This window comes from Empidonax traillii, unplaced genomic scaffold (assembly GCF_003031625.1).
Source record: "Empidonax traillii isolate 1590-97213 ecotype Southwest subspecies unplaced genomic scaffold, ASM303162v1 scaffold222:size850627, whole genome shotgun sequence".
Classification (NCBI taxonomy): Eukaryota; Metazoa; Chordata; class Aves; order Passeriformes; family Tyrannidae; genus Empidonax; species Empidonax traillii.
In genome coordinates, this window is record NW_020955415.1 from 580,055 (window position 1) to 592,674 (window position 12,620).

The 12,620-nt window shown below is 35.2% G+C and overlaps 1 protein-coding gene across 7 annotated transcripts in view; it reads left to right on the forward strand.

Moving 5' to 3' along the window:
• Positions 1–12,620, forward strand: part of DOP1A (DOP1 leucine zipper like protein A) — a 60,412-nt gene that overhangs the window by 7,673 nt on the left and 40,119 nt on the right. For 4 of the 7 annotated variants that reach the window (XM_027887782.1, XM_027887785.1, XM_027887783.1 and 1 more), the window contains exons 1-6: positions 3,137–3,274; positions 4,407–4,588; positions 6,765–6,935; positions 8,530–8,719; positions 9,274–9,372; positions 10,486–10,585. In XM_027887782.1, coding sequence (XP_027743583.1) covers positions 3,137–3,274; positions 4,407–4,588; positions 6,765–6,935; positions 8,530–8,719; positions 9,274–9,372; positions 10,486–10,585 — 880 coding nt within the window. Of the gene's footprint in view, positions 1–2,258; positions 2,278–3,082; positions 3,275–4,406; positions 4,589–6,764; positions 6,936–8,529; positions 8,720–9,273; positions 9,373–10,485; positions 10,586–12,620 lie in introns of those variants that run through there. The other 3 variants (XM_027887784.1, XM_027887780.1, XM_027887781.1) reach the window with 2 other exon arrangements.

Consider the following 12,620-nt stretch of genomic DNA (forward strand, 5'->3'; position numbering starts at 1 on the left):
AAAAGATTCTAGATGAAAGCTGCTTTTATTGACTTGATTTGATGAAGCTGTTATTCTTCACCTAGTTTCTCTAGCCTTAGTGTAAACCGTTTAGAGATTCTTAGATGAATAGTTTGTGTTGATATGACATAGAAGGCTCTTAGGCACAGAAGTTATGAAGGATGAGCATTTGCTGTGGAAAACACAGCTGTAGCAGTATTCTTTTGCCATGACTTGGAGGAAAACCAATGCCACCTTACTGATGAAGGGGATTGAAGGCTGCTCTGTGAACACACTCTACGTAACCCCTGGCAAAAGAAGACTCACAGCCCCAGGCAATTGCCTTCCTTGTCTAAGTCATATACTGAGATTCCACAGGCATCCAGGTGTACCAGAATTGTGTGGTATTTGTATTTTAATCCCTTCGAGAAGGTGAAATAGTGTCAAGTGACTGTCAAGACCTACTTCTGTATAATCACTTGTGTTTAAAATGTAGTAATATGAAATTATTTGAAAGTGTGTTAGCACTTCTTAGGTAGTTTCTTCTTCACTAATTATTTTTCAATTTTTTTGATGTATCAAATTTTATTTTTTATCTCATTTTACAAAGTAGTGAACCATGAAAGAATAGGGGTGTGATACTTTTAAGGAGATAGACATTACCAAGCTTTAACATTGTACTGAAATATTACCTGTAAAATTAAATGTTGTTAAGTCTGAGGTTTTATTAAAAATTAAGAGAACAGGAAAGTATTGATAAGAATGCATAATAGAAACAAGAAAAAATTGAAAACTACGTTTTGGAATATCTTCAGACTAAACAAAAAGTAAATCCTGTATGACAAGTGTATTTTCATATATGAGAACTAATAAAAATGGACATTCTTGTAGTTTCGGTGGTTGTAGAATAAAAATAGTCCCAGGTATATAAAAATAATATATAGTATTTACTTGGTATCTTCTCTGTGTGCCTGGCTTATTATGGCAACTCGTATGGTTTGGAAGATACATTGTTTAAAACTGAAATTTCACTGTGAGAAAAAATATGCAAGAAATTCTTTGTCTCCCCATCATCTCAAATTACGTATTTTTTTTTTTAAGAAAGAAAAATGAGACCATAACCATAGAGTAGTAACAAAGCAGAGTATGTTTTTTCTTCTCTATATAAAACTTCTTAATGATTATATTTGCACAACCAGTGTGCAATAGATTTGTCTAAAAGTATAGTTATTCAGTCAAAGTTGTTAATGCATTTTAAAACAAAGAGATGGTTCTCATCACTAAGTCTGAAAAAAACTCTGCTTTAACTCTGTGTTCAGCCTGGGTTTGTTTAACCTTTGATAATCCTTAATCAGGCCGTTTTCAGCTTTCAGGTTCTTCAATCACTTGAGGAAGAGGAAGTCTTTCACTCTAGCCATAAGTGGTTACACTTATGCTTTAGCTGGATAAAAAAGATGCTGATGATTTCACACTGAAAGCATTATTTGATGTGTCAAATTCTTTCTCCATCCTTTGTGCCTGGAAAAATTTGAATTGTGGTGCCTTTGTATGTTGGTTCTTTCTTCTTTTTTAGTAGTAATACTTACTTTTACTTTTGGAGATCAGACGGTGGTGGTTGTGCAACTGTCTCTGAGAAATATGTTGGCATTTAAAGCTTTTTCAAAGCAAACCTGATCTTTTTCTGGACTTAGTCCAAAGATGGTTATTATAAAATGAAACCACAATAATTTTTCTTTTTTTAAATAAAAAGTGTGATATAAGTGCTTTACACCAGCAGAGTATAGTGAAATCTATCAATTCAACACCCAGGATATGGTTTTTAAGTAAAGGTTTGCATTTCTGTTGTACCTTGGAGACAGTCTGTCATTACTAGTCTGCTGTCAGAATCAAAAGTGCAGAAGGTTTGTGATTCTTGGCCTTTTTATTCACTCCTGCCATCCAACTCTTCTTCTTTCATTTTGTCTGTCCCTGTCTTTTTCTTCTTTGTTCTTGGAACTTTCCTTATCATACATGGTAGACAGTCTGATGAATACAGCTGCTTTATACCTGTTCCATGGTTTGCTTGGTTATTTTCAGTCTACCATGCTTCTACCTGTGCTTCTACACACAATTTTCTCCCCATTTTCCTTTAATCAAGGCAGAAGAGAGCAGCATCTGTTGAGTGTGAAATCTCTTCTGAAGCCAGGAATCAGAGAGATCTTGTCTCCCACAAGACCCCCATTAAAAGGGGTGCTAAATCTGCCTTTTTGCACAGCTGTGCTACAATAGGATTTTCCCACTGAGCTGTATTTACTTGAGGTGAAAGCAGCCTTAAAAACTCATTTCCTTTAAACAATTATTGCATCTCTCCTAAATCTTTACTAAAATAAGTAGTCCATGACCTATAAAAGTATGGGATGGTGTTTCTGGATCTGGAATATCTTAATTACTTGGTGTAGACTACATGTGATGAAAATATATTGAGTGAATTGCAAAAGCCTATGATTACAGAACACTAGTAAACATGTACTTTTGTTGTGCATGGATGACAATAATATTAAAACAATGTAGAGTTGCATCACTGGATTAGAATAGCAGGCCTTGCAAAAGGAAGTGTTGATGCACAGATGTACTCTTGAATAGCATGCAGCTCTTTTATGTATCCTTCATTCTTGTCTTCTGCCTGGAAGTGATTCAGAAAGGTTGGTGTCTTCTGTTTGCAGAAAGGCTGACTTGTTAAAAGATGTGCATTTCTGGTGATGGACCCGGAAGAAGTGAAAAAGAAAACAAAAAATCCCTTTGTTGCATTGTTTAGAACAAGCAGTGCTTTTGGGAATAAACAGGGCATTAATTTACTAGGGATTTTTCTTGGGTTTGTGATGTTGTGGCGTTTTTATTATTTGTTTGGGTTTTTTTAGTAGGACTTGGTTTGAAAATGTGTTAAATATTTGCTAATTTTTTTTGCAATATATTAGCTTTTGTTTAGGATTTCTTGTAAACTGATCTCAGATTGATATTTTTGAATGCCTCTGAGAAAAATGTAGTGGGTTTTTTATAGAATTATTTTAACAATATATATCTGTGAACCATGGTTTCAGAGTTTTTTATTTTGTATTTTAAAAAGGTAATGTCTGTACATGAATTGCAAGCTAGTCTCTAGTGGGGACACCGTGGGAGGATGAACACGGAAGAGCTGGAGCTACTGACTGATTCCAAGTACAGAAACTATGTAGCAGCTGTTGACAAAGCACTGAAGAACTTTGAATATTCAAGTGAATGGGCAGATTTAATATCAGCACTTGGGAAACTAAACAAGGTATGCCTGGCAGGTGCTCTTGGAAAAGATTCAGGAATTGACAAGGGGTGTTGTAACGAGGGTGTAACAGTACAGAAGTACAGTACAGAAATGCAACGTTCCAGCCATATAATACTCCTGCAAATATTTTAGCAGTCTGAGCCACATGCTGGGTGTGTTCAAGGAGCAAACAAATCAAACAAGTGCCTTTCTAAGACTTAGAGTTGAACCCTTTGTAATCGTAAGTAAAAGAAGTTATTTATATTTTTAGTGGAAATAAATGTAACATCTCTTTTATTGCTAACATTTACTTCTAATATCATTCAATATTATTGAAATGGTGTAAAAAATAGTAGCCAATATAAACATCAGCAGTATTTTTATGAAGCATGATAATATGGGGCTCAAATCATTTGTTGACCAGAGAATGTCATCATTCAGATTCATTTTAACAGTTAGTAAGTTGAATGTGTAATATCATCGCAATCTTTAATAGCAGTTTACAAATAAATATCTATAAAAATCTTGGTTTAACCAGTTGAATGTGTTTCTAGGGAGCTCCACTCAGGAGAATGACACTGCACTTGGCAGTGGCCTAATGTTTTTGTATAAACTCTCATTTCTTTCATTTTTTGATTGTAACAGTTCTTGCTGCATTTTTATGCAAAGTCAAGGCCATGGTATTGGGAAAATAAAATCTAAATATGTAAATGCAACTCTGTGTTTCAGTTCTGAAACGATTACATAGTTTCAGGCAGTGGTAAAGTGTTGCGTGTTATCTCACTCTATGATATTTTCTTAAAGTTATCCCAGGCTCACCTCCCACAGTTTAATAGTTCTCTGAGCCACTGTGAATGGAAATAGCAATTTTTGTCCTCAAAAGGATGAGTAAAATGAAATGGACAAGCTGTAGGTAAGAAGCCCATTGCAACTGAAGTTTTAAATGCCTTCGCAATTCCACCTATAGCAAGAATGCAAGTGAAAGGCATGGCAAAGAAAAAAGCTCCATGGTATATTTTAGAAGTGGGGGTTTTTTGTGTTGTAACCTAGGTATGTGTGGTGACTTACTGATCGTGTCAGGAACTTGTTTATAAAAGTGCACTTAATCTTTAACTTGTTTCGTGCTTTTTTTCTGAATGTGTTGATTTATCAGGTGCTACAGAACAACGCAAAGTACCAGGTAGTACCGAAAAAGCTGACTATAGGCAAGCGCTTGGCACAATGTCTGCATCCAGCTTTGCCGGGAGGGGTTCATCGGAAGGCACTTGAAACGTACGAGATCATTTTCAAAATCATTGGGCCCAAGCGCTTGGCCAAAGATCTTTTCCTGTACAGGTACAATATTTTAAACAAGTCCATTCCAAATGCAAAGTTGAGATGCTTTTGGTTTCCCGCTTTTTATATTAGCACACTTACTTTGTTGCATAGCAAGAATGAATTCCTTTCCTTTATCTTACTGGTGTTTGTCTAGTACTTTTATCCTGACTATTTTATACTGTATTAGAAGATAAGCAGACCACTTAAATATTTAAGAACTGACTTTAGTGCTAGAAAATCTTGAATTTGTTGTTATTTCCTAGATATAAACAAAGTTTTGTGCATGTATGTACAGTATGTGATGTGTGAACATTTATTTCAGTGTGTTCACATTACATGTTTCTATTGTGATTTAAGTGATATTGGAAAAAAATTTGAGTATACTTTGTTGAAAGAGACTTTATCATCGAATCAACAGAGCAGAAAGATTGTTTTGTTAGAATGATGGGCAAGTACAAACTTTTTCTCACTGTCAGTCTCTGAAACTGTTGATAATGGAAAGGAAGAATAAACTTGAAAAGTTAAAAGTAGTGAACATATTCTGATTCCTAAACCTCCATTAGGTTTTTGATTGGGGGGGTGGGCAAGACATTAGGTTATTTATTATACAATTCATAGAGGGGTGTGTGCAAATGTAAATACACACATTCACATATGCTTCTTATTCTTTATCTATCCCTGGAGATTAAAATCCCATCAGTTTGAAAAATAGTGGGGTAAAACAGAATTCTCTTTAGGTAATGAAGGTATGTATTAATGCTGGGAAATAAATTGTATACCTTAGCACCAGGTCTTTTGTCTTGCATTGTCAAGATGTTTATATATAGTATACTGAGGGGGGAGTGTCTCAGTGGTGTGTTTCTACATATTTTAAAAGACACTGAACTCACAGCTCACATTTTTTGCTTGTACAGTGATTCAGTATCTGCAATATCTTGTTAACAATAAGTTCTAGGGTAGTGGAAAATGCTGCCCTGTGTAATCTAACTAAAAGCCATTGTTACTGCTGCTTGAGAGAAGACAGACATTCACATTATGGCATTATCAAAGATTCCAGTATTTTTCATGAAAGCAGAATGCCAGCTCTGAACATGAAATCTTGAAGGATGAGTAATAGCCTTACAAAGAGACTGTGGGGTAGTGTGCTGCTTATTGAACAAAATGTCATTTTCTGTAGAAAAAAGAAGCCAAATGACAACGGTAAAGGACTAGTTTTTCTTAACAGATAAAGGCACAAATAATTTTTACAGAAAGTTTTGGAGTTTGGAAAGAGTTTTGTGGTTTTTTTCCTCTAGCATGTATAACACTGTATCTACAAAGATTTTTTTTTTTATCAGTAGATTTATAGGTGTAGATTTTAAGACCCTTTCTTAAACTTACCTTTTTTACTATTTTTCCATTTTCTTCCTCTTGTGTCAGGGGTCTTCTAACCTGAGTCCTTAGGGATTTTGCAAATTGCAGTTGAATTTCTATGAGTTTGGTTATTGATACAGTCTGCAATAATTTGTGATATTCAGTAGCAATAGCAAAAATGTTTCCAGTGTCTGGGTAACTTCTTAACTGGTCATGTTTGCAACTTTCATGAACTTACATTTGTAGTAAACTCAAAACATACTTCCAAAGTTTTCAATCCCTTAAATCATGAACCATGGGTTTATTGTTAGTTGTAGAATCTGTTTTCAGACTGAATTTATAAAATAAATATATGCTGTATGCTACTTAACATTATAAATATCTTAAATTTTACCTTTAGGTAACTTGCTGAAGTAAAACATCATTTTTTTTTTCTTACAGAAAATAATTTCTGTAAATTTATTCAAAGTGTTCTTGTCCATTCTTGCTTATTCTTAGAAAGTGCAAAGCAAATGTATTTTAAAATATAATTTTCACCATGATGTTGTTCAACACGGACAAAGTTAACATTTTGTTGCGCGGAGATGTTTTTGGTTTATTATATCTGCTTTATTGGTGAAAAACACAGTCTCTGGGCCTTCAGTGCTTGTTATCACAATACTGCTAAGGTTCATAATATTAGCCTTGACTTACCAACCTGTCTATCTAAAGGCACTCAGTCATATCAGACAAATATCTGATCCTTGTAATACACTGGAAATGCCTGTAGCACTCTTGAAATAAAAATGAAATTGTCACATGAGAAGCTTCCTTAAAAAAGATAAAATTTATTTTTTTGCAGTTCTGGACTATTTCCACTCCTTGCCAATGCTGCTATGTCTGTCAAGCCAACATTATTGAGTCTGTATGAGATCTATTACCTCCCTCTGGGGAAAACATTGAAACCAGGACTGCAAGGACTGTTAACTGGGATTCTGCCTGGGTTAGAGGAGGGATCAGAGTATTATGAAAGGTAAGGATAAATATGTTACTGAGATGATATGCTTGATTTGGTGGGTTTTTTGGTTTTTTTTTCTGTAACTTTTCATTGAATACTTGTATGTGGATTTTATTTTTTTAAGATAGGTGGTATTTAATTTTATCCTGTCATATTAATTGCATCAGAATAGCATGGTAGAAGATTCTGAGTATTAATTAGGACAAATTAACTGTTAGTCGTTCGTCCTGTTGAAAGGAATTGACATTAAGTAAACCTAGTGTGTTATGTCAGTCTCTTCTTCCAAGTAACAAGCAATGAAACAAAAAGAGGAAATGGCCTCAAGTTGCACCAGGGGAGGTTTTGGTTGGATATTACCAAAAATTACTTCACCAAAAGGGTTGTCAAGCATCAGAACAGGATGCTCAGAGAAGTAGTGGAGCCACCACCCCTGGAGATATTTAAAAGTACTGTAGATATGGTGCTTAGGTACAGGGTTTAGTGGTAGAGTTAGCAGTGCTGAGTTAATGGTTGGACTCAATTTTGAAGGTATTTTGCAAATTAAACAATTCTATGATTCTTTTTATGGATTGACATATATTAGGAACATCCTGCTTGTTTCTTTTCCAGGAGTTTCCTCTAAGCTAGTACTGCCATATGATTTCTGATATAAAATACATATCTTAACTGAATGTAAGATAGCAAACAAAGCTTACATCATTAAAATGTACTAATGATATCTAAATTGTCACTGAACCACCCATGTAGAAGAAAACAATAATTCACCCACATCCGTAAGTTATTACTCTGTTTCTAGCAAAGTGGCCCAGGAGGCAATAACTTCTTATCCAGCAAGCCTATGCCCCAGCTGAATTCTTGACTGCAAAGTCTGGGGTGCTGAGGTAGCATCTTAATGTATTAAAGAATAAAGTTACACTCCAGCACTTGGAGGTCTTGAAATTGTTCACATTCTTACATGTTCTTGATATTTCCCACTTCAGGAACGAGAATTTTCACAACTTGTATGTGAAGAGCAATTTAACACTGTCTTCTTCTGTTTCTGTGTAGGCAGACACACAGAGTGCAGTTGGCATCACTGCAACAGGGAGAAGGGCTACCCAGATTGCCTCCTGGGGCCTGCCATAGGGTGTGGAGGTGCTGCCATGTGAATGGGAAGAAAGGAAGACAGGGGAAGGGATTGCTTGTGCTCAAAGAATTGTGATATTTTTATGCCCTGTTTTTACCAGAAAGGCTCAGTGCAAGGGATGAGAAGGCAAAAGCCATTTGCTTGATTCTTCAGTAGCTGTACTTTCCTACTGTCTCTCTGAAACCTCTGTCTGTAGCAACACTTGGCTTTAAGAAGCAGATGAGGGAGTTATTTGGCTCTTTGAACATAAGGAATACATAAGGAGAAGCTGTGTGCAGGCAAAAGCCTTTTGCAAGCCAGATTGGCCCACAGGCTTGCTAGTTGGATCACTCTGTTCAGGCTGCATTACAAGATTCAGTGCATAATGGGGCCTCTCAAAGCAAAATTTTGACCTTCCTGTAAAATAATTTTTAATATTTGTTGAAACTGGGGAACAAGAGCTGTGATACATGCCTTGATTCAGCTGACTTGATTTTACTGCAGAACAAACACGCTGTTGGAGAAAGTTGCCTCAGCTGTGGATCAGTCGGCGTTCTACAGCGCTCTCTGGGGCAGCCTGCTCACGAGCCCTGCAGTTCGATTGCCTGGCATCACCTATGTCCTCTCCCATTTGAACAGGAAGCTTTCCATGGAGGACCAGCTCTACATAATTGGCAGTGACATTGAATTAATGGTAATGCTTTAGTGGAACAATGAAGACATCAATGTTATTATATAATGTATTTTGGGGGGATTTAGATGTTTCCTCTGTCTTTGAACTTAGCCTTTGAAGAGATAAAAATGCTCGTTTATTATAGGTCCACTTAAACTGATGCTTTTGTGCATGATAAAAGTGTTGCGAAGCTGAATGAATGTTTCAGAACTGCTTAGGTTTTGGGTAAAACTTTCCATTCATTACAAGCTTCAGTTAAAAGTGATTGAGTTTTATTATATGTTTTTAAAAAATACATAGAGTATTATTTTGTCTTTTAAACTTAAGGTATTCATTGGTAATATAAAAAAGCAAAAGCTTAATGTTTGTATTGTTCAGGGAATCTGTTGATTCTATTTCCTCAATGGTGAAACTTTTTATTTTCTCGTTATATATTGTTTCAACATTCAAAATTTAAAAATAACTTCATTTTGTACATATCACTATTGATAATTAACTGTTCTTATTTTTGAATGGTCTCTTATATCTACTTAAAATAATACATAACTATTTTGGGGTGTCTGCCATTACTTTAGGTAGAAGCAGTAAGCACATCAGTGCAAGATACCAGTGTTTTAGTACAGAGGAGCACGTTGGACCTTATCCTTTTTTGTTTTCCTTTCCACATGAGCCAGGTAGGTTATTAACATGAGAGATGAATTGACAAACTCCTAAATGTACTCCACTTCTTAAGTCAGCAGAAGTGTTTCATTGGTTTTTGTTAATGATTTTTTCCAAGCTTGAACAAGAGTCATGTAGGCGTTTCTCAGATAGGGTCACTATTCTTATGTCATAATCTCTGCTCTTCTTCTTTTTACCTTGATATGGTAATTTTGAAGTTAACTTCTGTACATGTAAACTCAATATAAATTATCATTTTTAGTCTATGCAGAAGCTTTTAATTTGCTTCAGTATGATGAGAAAGCAAATTTATCTGTTCATTTGCAAGTTTCCAATTCTCAGGGTTCAAAGTCAGCAAAAGTTAATCCTCTTAGCATAACTGATTCAGAACACTAGAGAATTGAAAATGATTGTTGGTTTTGGATGAGTAGTTAGCCCTAGTAGTAGTGGTTGATAGACCTTACAACTTCTATGTTTTTTGGTTTCTTTTTAACTGCATTTATTGTTAGTCACTTCCTATTTTTAAATGATCCATGATTTATTTTACTCCTGGAAGAAAACTAATACAAGATTAATTTTCACCTTGTTAGAAATTAGAGAAAACCTGCACTTTTATGTAAAAAGAACTGTGTTCTTGCTTGTTGAAGTGCTTCGTTCACATTTATCAGTGATTATAGAAATATTTGGAGCATCTCCATTTAGGTACTAGAGGGATGAAATTATCAATACAACATTTTTTAATATTAACACTTACACAATTTTTTAAAGCAGTAAGAAACTGAAAGGGATTTAAAATTCTTCAGTAATTTTTTTTTATCCTAGATTTTAGTTGAATTTGCTTCCAAGGCTTTTGCCTCTTAAGTAAAATGAAATCTCTCGTAACAAAAATAAGCTGTTAATAGAGTCAGTTATTTTTGCTGATCATAAAGGGTGCATGTTATCACAAAGTATCTATTCCAAATAATAGTCATATTTTGGTTTCCTAGGAGCAAGATCACGTTTTCCTGTGTCAAATTCAGAAATGTCAAACCATGAAATTAACTGTGCTTTAATGACCATTAAGCTGATAGCATAGAAAAAGTGTTACCTTTCGTAGTTAAATTTAATCGTGTTTCTGACTTCTTCAGGCAACACGTCCAGACATGATCAGAATTTTGTCAGCAGCCCTTCACGTAGTACTGCGCAGGGATATGTCACTCAACCGAAGGCTCTATGCGTGGCTTCTGGGTAGGTTTGTATTTCATGTCGTTGCTCACTAAAAGTGGAGGGAGAATTTTATGTTCCTCAGCACTATTTGAGATATTGTGGAGAAAGATTCTTGGAAAAATGAAATACTTAATTTGATTTGTAAGAAAGAAAGGCACTGTCTCTCTCCATGGACACAGAAGATGAAGAATGTCATGCTGGAACTCTTCCCCATGGTATAAATTACTGGTATGTTTTCTGATAGCAGTGGTTATGGACCACATTCGAGCCAGAGCCTGGTGTACTAGGCCCATGGAATTAGACACTGAAAGGCAACTTCTGTATCTCTAAAAACATAAAATGAAGAAAACAGAGAATAGACACAACTGTATAGAAGATATGAAAAGAGAAGAATGCTGAAAAGCACTGATACTATGGCTGGAGTGTGCAAACTTTAAACTTCATTAGATCTTTGCATGACTGAATTAACAGATCACCAATCACTTTTTAACACTTTTCCAAAATAAAAATCAAGCAATTGCATGGTATACACTTCTACCTCTACCAAATGGCATAATATCAATACAATACCCATTTAAATATTTATATGAAACCAGCATGTATTCAGAAGAGGGTAGCAGAGAATAATAGCTATTAGAAGGCCCTTAACTATTTAGGGAATATTTAGAAGACTAGAAATTCTAAAATTTTAGAAAACAATTACTCTTATTGAGCCTTGTTATTTTAAGAAAATGAAGCCTATAGTCACATGAATGTGACCAGTTACTCTTTAAACCCACTCTGAGAGAAGACAAAATCATGGGAGTTCCTAAGTGTGCCACAGGAACTGGAGACTGAACGGAGAGACATAAAGTGGTTCCTCTACTTGAGGGGAATATTATTTAGCAGCCTGCTGTTACCATTTTGTTTGACTTCCCAGCTCACCAGCAAGCCTGCTTCTCAGGCTACCAGAATCCCATCAGCTCTTGTATCTTTCCCAACTGATAGTTAAGACGTCAGAGGCAGGTAGCCTGTGGGTGACAGGAAGAAAGGATGTGAGTAGTAAAGGGTCCTGAGAGAGAACTGAAATAATGAAGGGAGGGATGAAGTCAGCAAGTGTTTTGCATGAGGGGGTTGTTTTTTTTGCTGTAGAAGTTGCAGGGGTTCAGAAGATACACATGAGAAAATCCTGGCTTATTTAGTTAATCATTCTCCAAGACATTGACTTGTAAATTACTCACATTTTAAAGAAAGACAATGAAATGCAATGTCATGCTCCATACCTGCATTTTCCAATTTAGGGAAAAAATAATTTCTATATTAAACACTGTACTAATAGTTCATCTAAATTCGATGGATTAGATATGTCTTTTGCTATCATTGAAAAATACATTTTATGTGTTTAAAATATCATGCTACTTATTTAGTTGTGGAACATTCTTTTACAGCTATTTCATGAACATAGAAAGATAATACACTTTCACAAAACAGCTTTACAGTGATTGTTCCTGGTCCAGTGTTGTGAACAGCTACTGCCTCTGTTTGCTACATGTTTGGACAAACTTTCTGACAATAAGTTTTTTGTTTGTTTTCCATTTGGTTTTTGCTGCTCTTCTATTATCATGGTATTCTACTCCTAATATAAAACATAGAGGGAGGGGGTTCAGTTATGTTGTAAGACTCTCTGAAGTCTGATGTTCTGTTTACATTATTTAACTTCAGTCTTAGCTATTTCTTTCTTATGTTTTATAGCTAGGAGTGACGTATTAACATTCTCTAGGAATAAAAATCATCTTACATCTATTTAAATCAGGTTATCTTAACCATTGTCAACTGTGGTGGTTTTAACTTGCTGCTAAAGGTCATGCATCTTCTTAAGCTTTCCTTGTATTTTTGTCACTTAAGGATAAAACAGGAAAATGTTTCTGTGGAACAGTGAAATCCTGACCAACCTGATTGTTTGTTTATTTGTTTGGTTTTTTTTATTCATTAAGCCTATTTTTTCTGTGGGAAAAGATATAAACTAACCATACAAATGTCCATCTCCTTCATGTAATTTTGAATAACAAAATTGATG